Source organism: Felis catus, chromosome A3 (genome assembly GCF_018350175.1).
Source record: "Felis catus isolate Fca126 chromosome A3, F.catus_Fca126_mat1.0, whole genome shotgun sequence".
Taxonomy (NCBI): Eukaryota; Metazoa; Chordata; class Mammalia; order Carnivora; family Felidae; genus Felis; species Felis catus.
In genome coordinates, this window is record NC_058370.1 from 54,593,410 (window position 1) to 54,607,009 (window position 13,600).

At 46.6% G+C, this 13,600-nt stretch overlaps 1 protein-coding gene across 4 annotated transcripts in view; it reads right to left on the reverse strand.

Moving 5' to 3' along the window:
• Positions 1-3,184: 3,184 nt before the first annotated feature.
• NCK2 (NCK adaptor protein 2) overlaps positions 3,185-13,600 on the reverse strand; it is a 154,981-nt gene continuing 144,565 nt past the window's right edge. For all 4 annotated transcript variants that reach the window (XM_023251544.2, XM_023251542.2, XM_023251543.2 and 1 more), the window contains one exon: positions 3,185-4,669. In XM_023251544.2, the coding sequence (XP_023107312.1) occupies positions 4,475-4,669 (195 nt within the window). In that variant the 3' untranslated portion in view covers positions 3,185-4,474. The remainder of the gene's footprint in view (positions 4,670-13,600) is intronic.

A 13,600-nucleotide genomic window follows, 5' to 3' on the forward strand; every position in this document is an offset into this window, starting at 1 on the left:
ATGGAGCAGCATTGTCGAATGGTCGGAACTATAAATCTTCCAGGTCTGTCTTTGGAACAGCAATGGCCAGTTTCCTCAAAGCAGTGGGAATACCGTTTGTTGAAGAGGGCATTATGGACTGAATGCTTGCATCATCCCCAAATTCACAGGGGAACACCCAACCCCCCAATATGATGGCATTTGGAGGTGGGGCCTTTGGGTGGCAATTAGGTGATGAGGGTGGTACCCTCACAAACGGAACTATCGGCCTTGTAAGAGGCCAGAGAGCTAGCTGGCTCTCTTTCTGCCATTTGAGGAGACAACACAGTGTGGAGGAGGTCTGCAACCAGGAAGAGGGCTCTCCCCAGAACCTGACCGCAATGGCACCCCACTCTACCTCCGGCCTCCAGAACCGTGAGAAATCAATCTCTGTCGTTTATGAGCCACTTGGTTTATGGTAGAAAGTTATAGTAGCCCGAGCTGATAGGGGCAGAGGTTTTCTGAACACTGGTTGGCCTATTCAATTTTGGCCCCATACTTAAGGACTCTTGTATTGCCAGCTCAGGCTAAGAAACATAAAGGCTTCTTCACATGAGACATGGAGGGTGTCCTCTACCGCCCTCCACTCCTGCCAAGGAGAAAACAAAGTTTTCCCCAAAGTGTTTTAGGGATGTGCATTTGTCAACTACTGAAAAGAATGTAAGGGGAGTATGGTGCTCAGTACGGCCAAGTATGGCCTTGGGACCTGGGCTTCTAATGAAAGATGGGTCACATGTTCAGGATGAGGAGTTTCTTGGAACAGCATGTCCTCGAATACCTGAAGAGTCTAAAAAGTGGGAGTGGGTTGGCACTGACACTGCCCAGTAGGGACCACACTGAGGGTCTCACGGAGCCAGAGCTCTGCAGTGGGGCCCTCTGAGGAAGCCCATGGCTGGTGGATACACCACAGAGTTCCAACAAATGAGGAAAAATGTCAAGGAGATTATGTGACACACAGCCAGTCTGGCACTGATTGGTGTTGTGTAGCACGTCCTACGAAGTTGGTCAAGGGTCGTACCCCAGCTAGTCCTCACACGGCCCTGTGAATCACGAAGATGGCGGGCGGTCCCATTCGCCAGTAAGCGAACATGTTCGGAGAAGCATACTCGCTTGAAGCCACAGGGTTAATAAAGATAACGCGGCACTCCTCCCACACTCGGCTTTGGCGGCAGCTCCCAAGTCTGTAAGTGGGACACCGCTTCATGGGAGAGCAGACAGCACGCCCGCAAGGTGTTAACACCTGAAATGATTGTATTCGTTACACGAATCACACACTAGCAAGTGAGGGTGGCTGAGTTCTCGTGAGAAACGGCCCAAACCAGCCCTGTATTTACCCAACAGTTTTATTTTAAGAGAATACTTCCAAGCTTTTCTACCCTCTCTCACGGTTCTAAACTTTGGTCTTAAATTAATCGGGCATTCTAGTATGGGGTGGTAGAAAGGGTACCAAAGTAGTTAATAAAGCAGTTGACACATAGGGACCAAAGACAAAATTGTACTGGCACCAAAAATACTGTTTGGAAATGTCAGTTTCAGTAGACCTAAAGATTCTAATTATAATTTAAGACTATAATTTGTGATGCACTTTGGGAGAAAACACAGCCAGTTTTAGCTCCCTAGAAACATGATTTAATGGCATCTGGCCTAAGTCACGTGCGAGGGCTTGGTAGTTCAGTACCGTAATCGAGCGGGGCTGTTGATGAAAAATGAAGGCACATTTAATGCAAACAAATGAGCAGAGTCACACAACTGTAAGATGACTGACCTTTATTGTCCTTTGCTGTCTGTGCAGAGGCAAAGGAACGGCAAGGCAGGGTGCGCTTGGGAAATCTCGGTCTTGCAGGAAGGTGATGGCAGAAGTCCCACCTGGACCGAGGATCGGTGGTCCACACTCCAAACCACGTGGGGACTCTGCCCTGGCTGCCTTCCGCCACCGTCAACAGGCTCACACTGGGGCTATCAATCCACCCTCCACCGGGCCACCTGCTGCCACACAGGGATGCTGGAACCTTTGTAAATACGAACCCTCATCTACCCCAGGCAGCTGGAGGACTTCCCACGGTGGTTTGGGACAAGACTGACGACGACTGTCAGTTTTAACTATAAGCCTTAAAGCAGTTGCCGAAGCCAAAATGTGTATCTGTCTTGTGTCCTTTAATTGCTGGTTTCTTCCTTAATTGCTACTTGTAAATCCAACTCTTTTAGCTATCCAGACACTCATTATACACAGGGATTTTAAGCATCAAGTCAAAATGGAACACACAACAGCGAGACCTGAAAAGTCAGAAGGACTTGTTATTTCCAGGGATAAGGTACAGAATACACGTGCTTCGTCTAGACTAGCGATCCACACCACTCACCTGGATATATATTCTGATGTAACGGGGTACCCCAACTCCAGGTACCAGACCCCAAACTTCTAATTTATATCAAAGGCAACAAAGAGATACAAATCAACTCACAGAAAACAGGAATGGCAGATGAAGAGCAAACTCTCATGGGCGAGAGTATCTTATTTCCCTTGGAAGCCTTCCTTCCTGGGCTGGTGTTGGAAGGTTGTACCCCTGAAGCCTGATCTCTGGGTGTGCAACCCTGCCCTACCACGTACCAGCCATGTGACCTTGTGCACGTACCTCATGCCTCACTTCCTCCATCTCTGTAAGGGGGATGAGAACAGGGCCGTCTCATGGGATTGTCATGAGGAATAATAAGTGAGGACGCATAGATGGAGCGCTGAACACGCACTCGTAATTAGCTCGCGAAGGCACAAATCCCGTTTTCCGGTGCCTGGCACATCGCGACCGTTCGAGATTCGTTTACCGATTGAGCAAATGAAAGTAAGACCCGGGTGAAGAGAGAAAAGCTGCAGCTGAGAAGCGGGGCTGACGAACATTTAGGAAAACACTGTGTGACGGATCATTTCCAAAGAGTAAAGTTAAGACCAGGCTTGAGATTCTGCTTTCTCTTGGAGAGTTTCACTAATTCAAATTTATTATTTCAACATACAAAGATGTGGTGGTAGAAAAAGAAAACACACAAATAATAAATTTATTAGCCTCCTCTCTAAAAATGTTTCCCTGTAGGCACTGAGTGTTCAGTAAATGCTAGAGCGACTACTTCCCCGTATTGAGTCTGAGTTTTCCCAAAGATCAATACACACATAGTCTTCTCATAATACGTTTTTTATTACAATATCCAAAAAACTGAGTATGCAAGTTTAGGAGGTCTCGAGACCCCTTCTTCAGTTGTAGGAATGTGCCATCTCAAGACTGTATATTTCAACTATAAAGAAGTTCAAATGTAAAGAAAAAAATGCAATTTCTTCATAAACATTCTGTGTGTCTTTTACCTACCAATCACATATTCTCTTGTAAACCCTGAAAAATTCCCTGTAAAGCAAATAGTTCTTACACACACACACACACACACACACACACATATATACATACACACATCCATGGATGTGTGTATGTATATATGTGTGTGTGTGTGTGTGTGTGTGTGTGTATATATATATATATATATATATATATATATGGTGTGTGTGTGTGTGCATGTGTGTGTAAGTGTATGGTAGCTCCCCTTCCCCAAAGATCAGCTGTTTTCCTTAATCATCTGTATTAGTGTCAACAAATGGCTACAGATACATATTACTTTGAGAATTAAATACATAATTGTGAAATTTAAACAAGCCGAAGGGCAAGAGGAAAAAGCACTATGCGGATGGCACATCTGGGGGGAAATGACCACAACCTCTGTCTTTCGGAGTCACCGGTCCGGCTTCTGCGGACGGACTTTCAAGGAAATTTCTTTTATTGCAAGCATAGCCCCGAAGGCACTGGAGTTTCCTCGCGACTGTCTCATCTGGTGGTTCTGGTGCTGCTACCCGCAAGCGCGTCCACTCTCCCTGGACAGTCTGGGAGCCATGCAGGGGCGAGGGGCACGGAGCCAGGGCTGCCAGGACCCGGGACCTCGCAGGTGCCGCCTGGCCGGAGAGGGAGCCCAGGGCCCGCGGACCCCGCGTTCGGAGCATACTGTAGTTCACATAATTAACGGCAGCTTTGGTGCATTCAAACCGTGCCCGATGTCTTTTTCATGAGGGGTTCTGTCAGCGTGAACAACCCGAAGGCTGTTGTCAGTTGCACAGGAATAAAGTGAAGGAATGTTCCTCCTCACCTCCCGACCCCTGAACCTGGCCGGGAGGAGGGCGGCTGGAGAGTGGGTGGCAGGGCGCGGCGCGGCAGAGGAGAGAGGCGAGTGGCAAACAAACCGACCTGCACGCGAAGATGAACGAGGCAAAGGAAGCCAAGAGACGATGATGAACCACCGGACGGAGCGGAGCCCGCTGCGGGAGGGCCCGTGAGCGCGGCTGCTTCTGGGGGCCGGTCCGCTCGGCTCTGGGGAGGTGAGTGCGGCCCCAAGGGCCCAGAGGTGGCTGGGGCTGTGGCAGGGGCCGTCACTGCAGCGCTCTCACGAGGTAGAGCTTCTCCCCGTGCTCGCTGGTGAAGATGGGTGCCTTTTTGTAGTGTTCCACCAACTCGTCCATGGTGTGAAACCGCCGCTGCCCGATGCAGTAGACATTGTCCACAAGCTGCACCTTGAAATGTTTGTTCTTCCCTGATGCTTTCAGAGACACGGAGAAGTCACTGGGCTGGGGAAGAAACAGAACACGAGTCAGGGTGGGCCACACGCAGGAGACGGGGGATCGCCACCACCCGCAAGCACAGGAGCCCGGTCTCCTGCGGTGTCTTCTACGACACCTGACGCTGAGGATGACCCAGAGGCCATCCAGGGTTCACGTGTCCGGACCCCGAGCAAAACTGCATTTTGCTTAGTACAGCTTCGGTGCCAAATAGATTTTAATGTGAAAACCGGAGACTCAAGAGACTTGCATCTTTTCAAATTTCCCAACTTATTTGGGATAAACTGGGAATCTGTAAAAAGTGGATTTGCATATAGGCAGCAGCTAGAGATTTCCTTTCTGCTGACTATCAGAAATTAAGCCATCAAAAATGTTCAAATTCTAAGCTATTTAAAAATAAATACTTTAAGAGCAGTTGAAAACTCTGGCTTGCATTTTAAACATGGTTGGTAATATCCTGGGGGGGGGGTGGATGGGGGGGGTGGCTGTACTATGGTTTAAGCACAAATTTTCCCAAGAAATGTTTAAATTTGTGATTATGTCAGTGCCTTGCTTACCTTTGAATACATTTTTAGAAAGATACCATTATTTTTATTAAAATTGGTCCTGCCTCTTCTGAGGCACTAAATAGCTGGCGAGGCTGAGGAGGGGAGTGGAAGGAGGCTGGCCTCCCACAACGGCCTCAGAATAAAACCCTACTGCCCACCACAGCCCATCGGGGCTGTGTCTCCTGGCCCCTATGCCTACAGATCAAAATGAAGGAGATGAAAGTATGTCCCACCCCTAGTGCCATTTTCACATCTGTTCACGTTGTTCTTTGAGCCATCCTGTCCCCCCACCTTGGACAACTATTCCTGTAAGGCTCAGCTATAAGGTTTTCCACCTGGGGAAGCCTCCCCATTCTCAATCAAGAGAAGTTCTTCCTCCTCGTCTGGCCACATAGCATAAAGCAATAGCTCCCAGTGGCAGAAGCAGAGTGCATTCTAGTAACTTCTCTGTAATAAATAATTTACACGCATGTCTTATTCCTTCATTATGCATTAGGCCAGGTAGACCATGTCTTCTCCACCGCCATATTTCGCCATACAGATGGTGAGTGCCTACTACAGTTCTTTTTTTCTTTTTTTAAAGTTCATTTATTTATTTTGAGACAGAGAGACCATAAGCAGGTAAGTGGCAGACAGGAGAGGAAGAATCCCAAGCAGCCTACCCACCACCAGAGCAGAGCCCCAATGTGGGGCTCGAACCCATGAATTGCAAGATCATGACCTGAGCCAGGATCAAGACACTTAACCGAGTGAGCCACCCAGGCGCCCCAAAGCTACTACAGTTGGTGACTGAATTCCTAAAGCAGGATTCAGTGTTCCCCAATACCCAGCACCTTCTTGCTGCTGAGGACCCACCCAGCTTTTTGTCCTTCCCACGGGGACAAAATGAACAAGCATCTCAGCCATTGTCTCTTACACAGAGTTTACAAACATTTGACACAAAGTGTGCCAATCTTGCAAGACAAGTGGAAATCCCATGAAGTCAATGACAGCTCAGGGAAATGGATGTCTGGGGACATTCAACTCTGTAAAAGCACCTCAGGGCTCACCCACCAGTCACAGCTGCTATCATAAAAGAATCAAGAGACAATTGTATTCATAGTTTGTATTTATGTATCCCTCAGTCTCAAACAGACCAAGCAGAAACAAACCTTTGAGGGAAAAGCCCCATCTTATCTCCACGCTTCATCCCAGGGCTTGATGTCCCAGAGGAACATCAAGTGGTAACAGGGTGAACCTTCAGGAAGACACAGGAAGAGTTCTCTCCGATTCAGCCTCAGGCTACATGTGAGTTTCAGAATCATGGCCACTAAAGGGTCGGGGATGGGGAGGAGGACACAGAACTTGAAGAGCATTTCCCACACCAGACCTCTTAGAAACAAATCATCACGAACCCTGATGTCACAGATGATCCGGTCAACCCACCCTATCAACGTAATATTCTAAACAGCAAACAGCACAAGACAGCGTTGGTTCTAAGCAATCACTTGACTGCATAATTCTCAAATCATGACTGTTTCGCAGGACCGAACTAGATAGATGCAGCCTAGCGTCAGCGTCCTCAGAATCATCGCCCAAGCTGGTGGCTGTGTACTGTTCTAAAAAAAGAACGGAGTGAAGCAGGTGCGGCCTGACGGGTACTCCACGCGTGAGCGAGGCCTGCGGTGTTGGCGTCATCGTGGCTGTCACAAGTTATTAGTCCTAGCAGATCAGGACACCACAACCGCGTGCGACAGTACATACAAGTTATGAACCACTCAACCCTCTCCTGAGGGCTTCACGTTTTCCTTAAAGCAAGGTTTAGTTTCAAGCTTCTAGTAAATTTCATTGAAATATATGTACTCTGGGACAGGAGTCTGTGTCTTTCGGAGAAGACAGAAGGCCACCTCACCTTTACAGTTTAGCACAAGTGGGGCCCTACGCTGGTTTTATAGATACTTCTCAATTCACAGAGCAGCATCGTTGTGGAGGCGGTACATGAGTCAGGGTCAGTACATGACAGACCCAATTTTCATTAAGCCAAATGACCAGATGACTTTCTGACCAGAGAGATTTGCTTCTAATTTAAGCCCCTTAATGTAACATCACGGCGCGTCACGTGTATGCGTGTTAACGCCAGTAAAACTGATGCAGCAGAGAAGGTAATTGTTAATTTCATGGGCTCTTGAGCAGAAACTAAGCTTAAAGTTAAGGACACAGAACGAACCAAGTTTATGTCAAGCAGGAATGCTGAACATTTGGGGCATTCTCAATGCATCCTGAGTAGAATTTCCAATCTACGAACTAAAACGCAGTTACACGTTCTCACAACCAGCACTAAATGAAGCCTGAAGACGAGCTAGACCAGTGGCTCTCAAGGTATGCTCCCGAGACCAGTAACGGTGGCAGTGTCACCTGGGAATCAGCCAGAAAAAGCAAATTCTCAGGCCTCGCCCCAGACCTGCTGCCTCAGAGACTCCAGCGTGGGGCCTAGCCATCTGTGTTTCATTGAGCCATCCAGGGGATGCTGAGACAGTTTGAGAACAGAAATGAGATCTGGGCCAACTACCAGCAGCGCTCTCAGATGTTCAGAGCCATGAGAAAAAGATATGAACATGACTGATGGGCTAAGTAGCCCCTCGAAGGAGGGAGCTCCATGGCCAACCTCACCTCCAGGCTGTGGATGCCTTCCTGATTCTAAGGAGTCCGGCCTCGGGGCGCCTGGGTGGCTCAGTTGGCTGAACAACTGACTTCGGCTCAGGTCACTATCTCACCGTTTGTGAGTTCGAGTACCACAGCAGGCTCTGTGCTGACAGCTCAGAGCCTGGAGCCTGCTTTGGATTCTGTGTCTCCCTCTCTCTGCCCTTCCCCTGCTCATGCTCTGTCTTTCTCAAAAATAAATAAACATTAAAAAAAAAAATTAAGGGGTCCGGGCCTGCTCCGGACTTTGCTGCGCAAAACTGCCTCGATGAAACACTGGGACACAGGTGGGGAGAATGTTCTAACATCTCTTTTCCTCAGTTTGGGCCAATTCCCTGGGCCCGACAGAGATGGAGAGGCTCCAGAGTCAAAACAACTCTGCCTCCAGAGAAAGCTCATGAGGCAGGGGAGGACCCCTGGGAAGGCAGTGCCACCAGTCTTGTCCACATTTCCATGGTCCTTCCAGGCTGGTTTTCTGGAACGACTTGGCAGATTTGGGTGAAAAAAACCATGCCACGCTCCCCTCGACCAGTAGTGCTGTGCTCTGGACTCTCACTTAAAGCTTGTCAAAGAACCTTAACAGGGTTTTGTGTGAATACCTACGCTGAGAAAAGAGGACCCAAACAGACTCCAGCCCCGCATTCTCTCTCCACACACGCTTTTGTTTTGGGGTGTTACTGATCGGAAGGCACAGGCCCCATGAGGTAGTAAACAAGCTTTCCATGACGGGGCCCAAGAGCGGAAGCCTGTTGAGTGTCCCTCCTCGGGAGGCCAATGTGTCGCAGCGATTGTGAGGTGGGAAGTGTGCCAGACTTGGGAAGTCTTCATGGTTGGTGGGGGTAGAAGCCGGCGCTACCGTTTTTGCATCATGGAGAAGTTGAGTGCAGGCATTCTTAAGAACGCCGCACTTCCACTGCAGGGAGGTGTTCTAGAAAAGTGCTCTAGAGAAGCGTGCACACGTGTACTAGGCTACAGGTTTAGGAACGTCCGAGCAGCATTACTCATAATGACGTTGAAGTACAAACACTCTTCATCTCCACCAACAGGAAAAGGGACACATAGATGAGGTATATACTTCATCAAACAATGAAATCGATCTAACAGGGCAAAATCTGTTATAAGATGGCCAACAGGACTGATAGAGAAATTTCCAGTCCCCCACCGAACACCCCCCTTCCGGGTTCTTCTTCCTGCCCTGCTTGCTTCACGTGCCAAATTACTACTAATGCAGAATGCAGAAGTAACAGGCTACAAATTGTTCCCTCTGCTTACACTCGGGGCTCAGACCTCTGGAGAGTGATCTCTGAGCCCACTGGTGTAACATAAACCTCCTGCCTTCCGAGATCTCCGAGTGCCACTTGGTTCTTCTGCCAGGTGATCCAGACCAGGTCCCATAACGTATCAACGTGGACTAAATAAATCCCATACAGTATGGACCAAGAGAAGAAAATGAGAAAACAATAGCTGCGGTATGATACCATCCACAGGATTCAAAAGCAGGCAAAGCTAAAATGGACTGTTTAGGGATATACACATAGGTTTAACCAATGATGAAAATGATTATCATAAAATCAAAGGTAGCAGTTATCTCTAGTGGGAGGCGTGGTGCAATCAGGAAGCTACTATGGGGGTGGGCAGGAGCTTCTGGAGTACCAGCAGTGTCCTATTTCCTGACCTTGACCTGGGTTAAACACATACTTCTTAAACGACATTTTCTGGGTGCTATGTGTCATAATGAAAAATGTTTTGAAGACGATAAATCTGAAGCTAGACCTGGCCCGGCTATCCACTAGTCATGTGGCACTGGCATTTACTGCTTCAAATATTGCTTCCCCCTCTTGCCTACCTCTCCTCCTCACCATCCACTCTTTTGGGACACCGGTTACGTGTACACTAAACCTTTCAGTTGGTCCTATAAATCTCAGTTCAGCCTTCTATAACAGAATACCATAAGCTGGGTGGTTTAAAGACAGAAATGGACTTCTCTTAGTTTTAGAGACAAGGAAGTCAAGATCAAGTAGCTGGCAGATTTGGTGTCTGGTTAAGGGCCTGCTTCCTGCTTCATAGATAACCATTTTCTCATGGTGTCCTCAAACGGCAGAAGGGCCAAGAGAGTTCTCTAGGGTCTCTTTTCTCATGGCACTAATCCCATTCATGAGGGCTCCTCCCACGTATATCATCACATCGGGTACTGGGCTTCAGCATGTGAATTTTGCAGGAGATAAAGGGAGACACACACACACATTCGGTCCATAGCAAAATCTCTTGTGCTTTTCTCTTTTTGTGTGTGTTTTAGAAACCTAAAATTTCTATTCCTTTGAGCTATCATCCCATTTACTAATCCCTTCTTTGGCTGTGTTTAATCTACTGTAAACCTACCAAGTTGTTAATTTCAGTTACTGTATTTTTTGGTCTTATAATTCTCACTTTGCTCTTTGTTTATTACTTCTAATTCTCGACTCAAATTCATCTTGCAGAATTTCCTGAAACTACGAATCCATTCGCCTTAAAAACCACACTTACACATTCAAAATCTGGGTTTCTGTAGGTCTGTTTCTATTCTCTTTTTCTCCCCTCTTTGTTTTTGGTAATTCAGCCTTATCTTTTGGTACTTTAATTTGAATGCTGCATATTGATATGAGGTTTGCAAGGCTGATACTGTCTTCCAGAGACTTATTTGCTTTTGCTTCTCTACTCAGTGAAGGTAACACAGAACACCTTAATACAATGAGGAACAGAATTAATGACAGTGTGATTTATTTCAGGTTTGCTTTGGGCTTCTAGTATGTAGAAGAGTAGTAGTTTGGAGAGTCCATACTGAAGGCCTGGCTTTTTTTTTTTTTCCTGGGGCCATGACTCCTTGGTGGCCCTGACCTCTAATTTTTGCCCCCAGCACCATAGGCTCCTGAAAGACTACTTCTTGGTTGCTTTTTGTTTGTTTCAAGGTTCTGTCCAGCTTTTCTAGCTGTTTTCAGCAGAAGTGTTAGTCTGCAAGAAATCAGTCCACTATGACACAGGTAGAAACTGGTCATGTGACATTGGGCAAGTCGTGATTTGTTCAGACTCTAGGTTTCTAGTACAGCTAACTGAGAAGGAGGACAGTTGGTTGTATTATAGGCTGTGGAACCAGGCTGCCTGGGTTCATATTCTGGCTCCTTTACCGACTAGCAACACAACCTTGGGCAAATTTCCCAATGGTTTGCTGCTTCAGTTTTCTCAACCGCAAAACAGATAGAATTCCTGAAACTGGGAAGAGACTGGAACAGTTTAATAAACTACAGTCATGTCAGGAGTACAACATCTTTGGGGAAATATTAAGCGAACACCGCCATTTAGGGGCTCTTCTTTAAGTTTGTTTTATGAAACTTTATAAACACAGCAATCAGCATCTTGCCAACTTTTAAAAGATTTCTTTCGATTAGAATCTCTAGAAAATACTTAACTTTCCAAACAAACTAGAAGAGGTCTATCTTCCATTGCAGAAGCATCACATTAAAAAAAATTTTTTTTTAATTTTTTTCAATGTTTATTTTTGACAGAGAGAGAGAGAGAGAGAGAGAGCGCACGCACATGAGCAGGGGAGGGGCAGAGAGAGAGGGAGACACAGAATCCAAAGCAGGCTCTAGGCTCTGAGCCGTCAGCACAGAGCCCGACGCGGGGCTCGATCTCACGAACCTCGCGATCGTGACCTGAGCCGAAGTCAGATGCTTAACCAACTGAGCCACCCAAGCGCCCCCTGCCCCCGCAAAAAAAAATTTTTTAATATTTATTTTTGAGAGAGAGATAGAGCGTGAGCTCTGAGGGGGAGGGGGAGGGAGAGAGGGAGACACAGAATCCAAAGCAGGCTCCAGGCTCTGAGCTGTCAGCACAGAGCCCAACATGGGGGTTGAGCTCACAAACCGTGAGATCATGACCTGAGCTGAAGTCAACACTTAACTGGCTGAGCCACCCAGGCAACCCAGAAGAATCACATTTTACTTCACTTGTGATCACGTGGTCATCCTTGTTTACATCTGTCTCTCTTACTACGCTCCAAGCACCTTGAACCAAAAGGCTCATTTCTAGTTCATTTTTACGGATGCTAGAGAAAAAACCAGATCCGATACGTAAGCACTCAATAGGTAGCCGCTGAACTACCTGCCACCAAGTATCTTTGAGGTCTCCTGATTTCTAGCAGAGGAAAAATAAACATTACCAACATGACAGCTACTTGTTTGCTCCTTCTTTGAACAACAAATGGTAAAGCCGTGTCTCTTGAATTTTGTTTTTTGTACTGTCGCCTTTCTTATAGTCTTGTTTTCTACCTGGAGTACCATATTACTTGTCTATTGGCTGTGTAACAAATCGCCCCCAAATTCAATGGCTTAAATACGGTGAACGTTTATACTTGCAATTTCCGTGGCTCACGAATTTGGAAGTGCCTTAAAACTTGAGCTGGAACCACTCAACTCCTATTGGGCTACAGTCAAGACGTCATCTAAAGACTTAACTAGGGATTCAGGAGCTGCTTCCAAGAACCAGGTTTGCTCGCATGTACCAGTCAGGAGCCCTTGAGTCTCTTCACAACCTGACAGCTGACTCCCTCAAGATCAAGAGATCTGAGAAAGAGCAAAGCCACAATGTCTTTTACAACCCAGTCTTGGAAACCACCTAACATCACTTCTACCACATTATGCTCATTAGAAGTGAGTCATTAAGTGCAGTTCCTCCCGAAGGGGAGGCGATCAAGAATTTGTGGACATCTTTTTAAGCCATCACAGCTACCATGTTTGTTAAACTTTCTTTGGCTGCACTAAAATCTAACTACATACAGTCTTCTATTTTCTTTTCAATTCTGAAACATCTGCCCTCAATTCCCAACGTCCCCCTACCCCCCTTTCAATTCCCATCTTTGAGATTCCTCCCATTATCCACATTTTCTTCCCTTTCCTTCTCCAAACACTATACTTACTTGGTTCCATTTCTCTTGGCTGAACGCCATGCTAACTTTTCAAATATTATAACATCAGACCACGTCTTCTTGTTCTCTCCTTCTGACTGTTCCTTGAAGGAATGATTTTTCTATTCTCAAAGCTTTTGAACCAGAGATTCTGAAGAATTATCATTTGGGATAAGCAATTCATTTCACCCCCCACTTTTTTTTTTTCAGGAAGTCATCTTCCAAGTGGAATATAAGGACAATTAATAGACTGGTAGAAAATCAACCTCTCTCTGGGCTTTTATTAATATGTTATCATTGTTTTTGTTTAGGTTTTAGGTCCCCTATTTGAATATAATCCCTCTAAGGACGAGAACTTGATTTCACTCCACATGTCCACACTGGGATCAGAGTAGATGTTCAATAACTGTACTGACTTTGGGGCCCCTGGATGGCTCAGTCGGTTGGGCGTCCAACTTTGGCTCAGGTCATGTTCTCCCAGTTCGTGGTTTGAGCCTCGCGTCAGGCTCTGTGCTGACAGCTGAGCTCAGAGCCTGGAGCCCACTTGGGATTCTGTGTCTCCTTTGCTCTCTGCCCCTCCCCTGCTCACACTCTGTCTCACTCTCTCTCTCAAGAATAAACATTAAAAAAATAAATAAATGTACTGACTTACAAATTTCCAATTCTGACCATCTCTTCCATTATTCATTTCTTTAGGTAATTCTCACATCTCACCTCTTTGCAATTTCTGCTCACAAGCGTTCACTTTTAGAAAAGAAAACTAAAGAACACGCC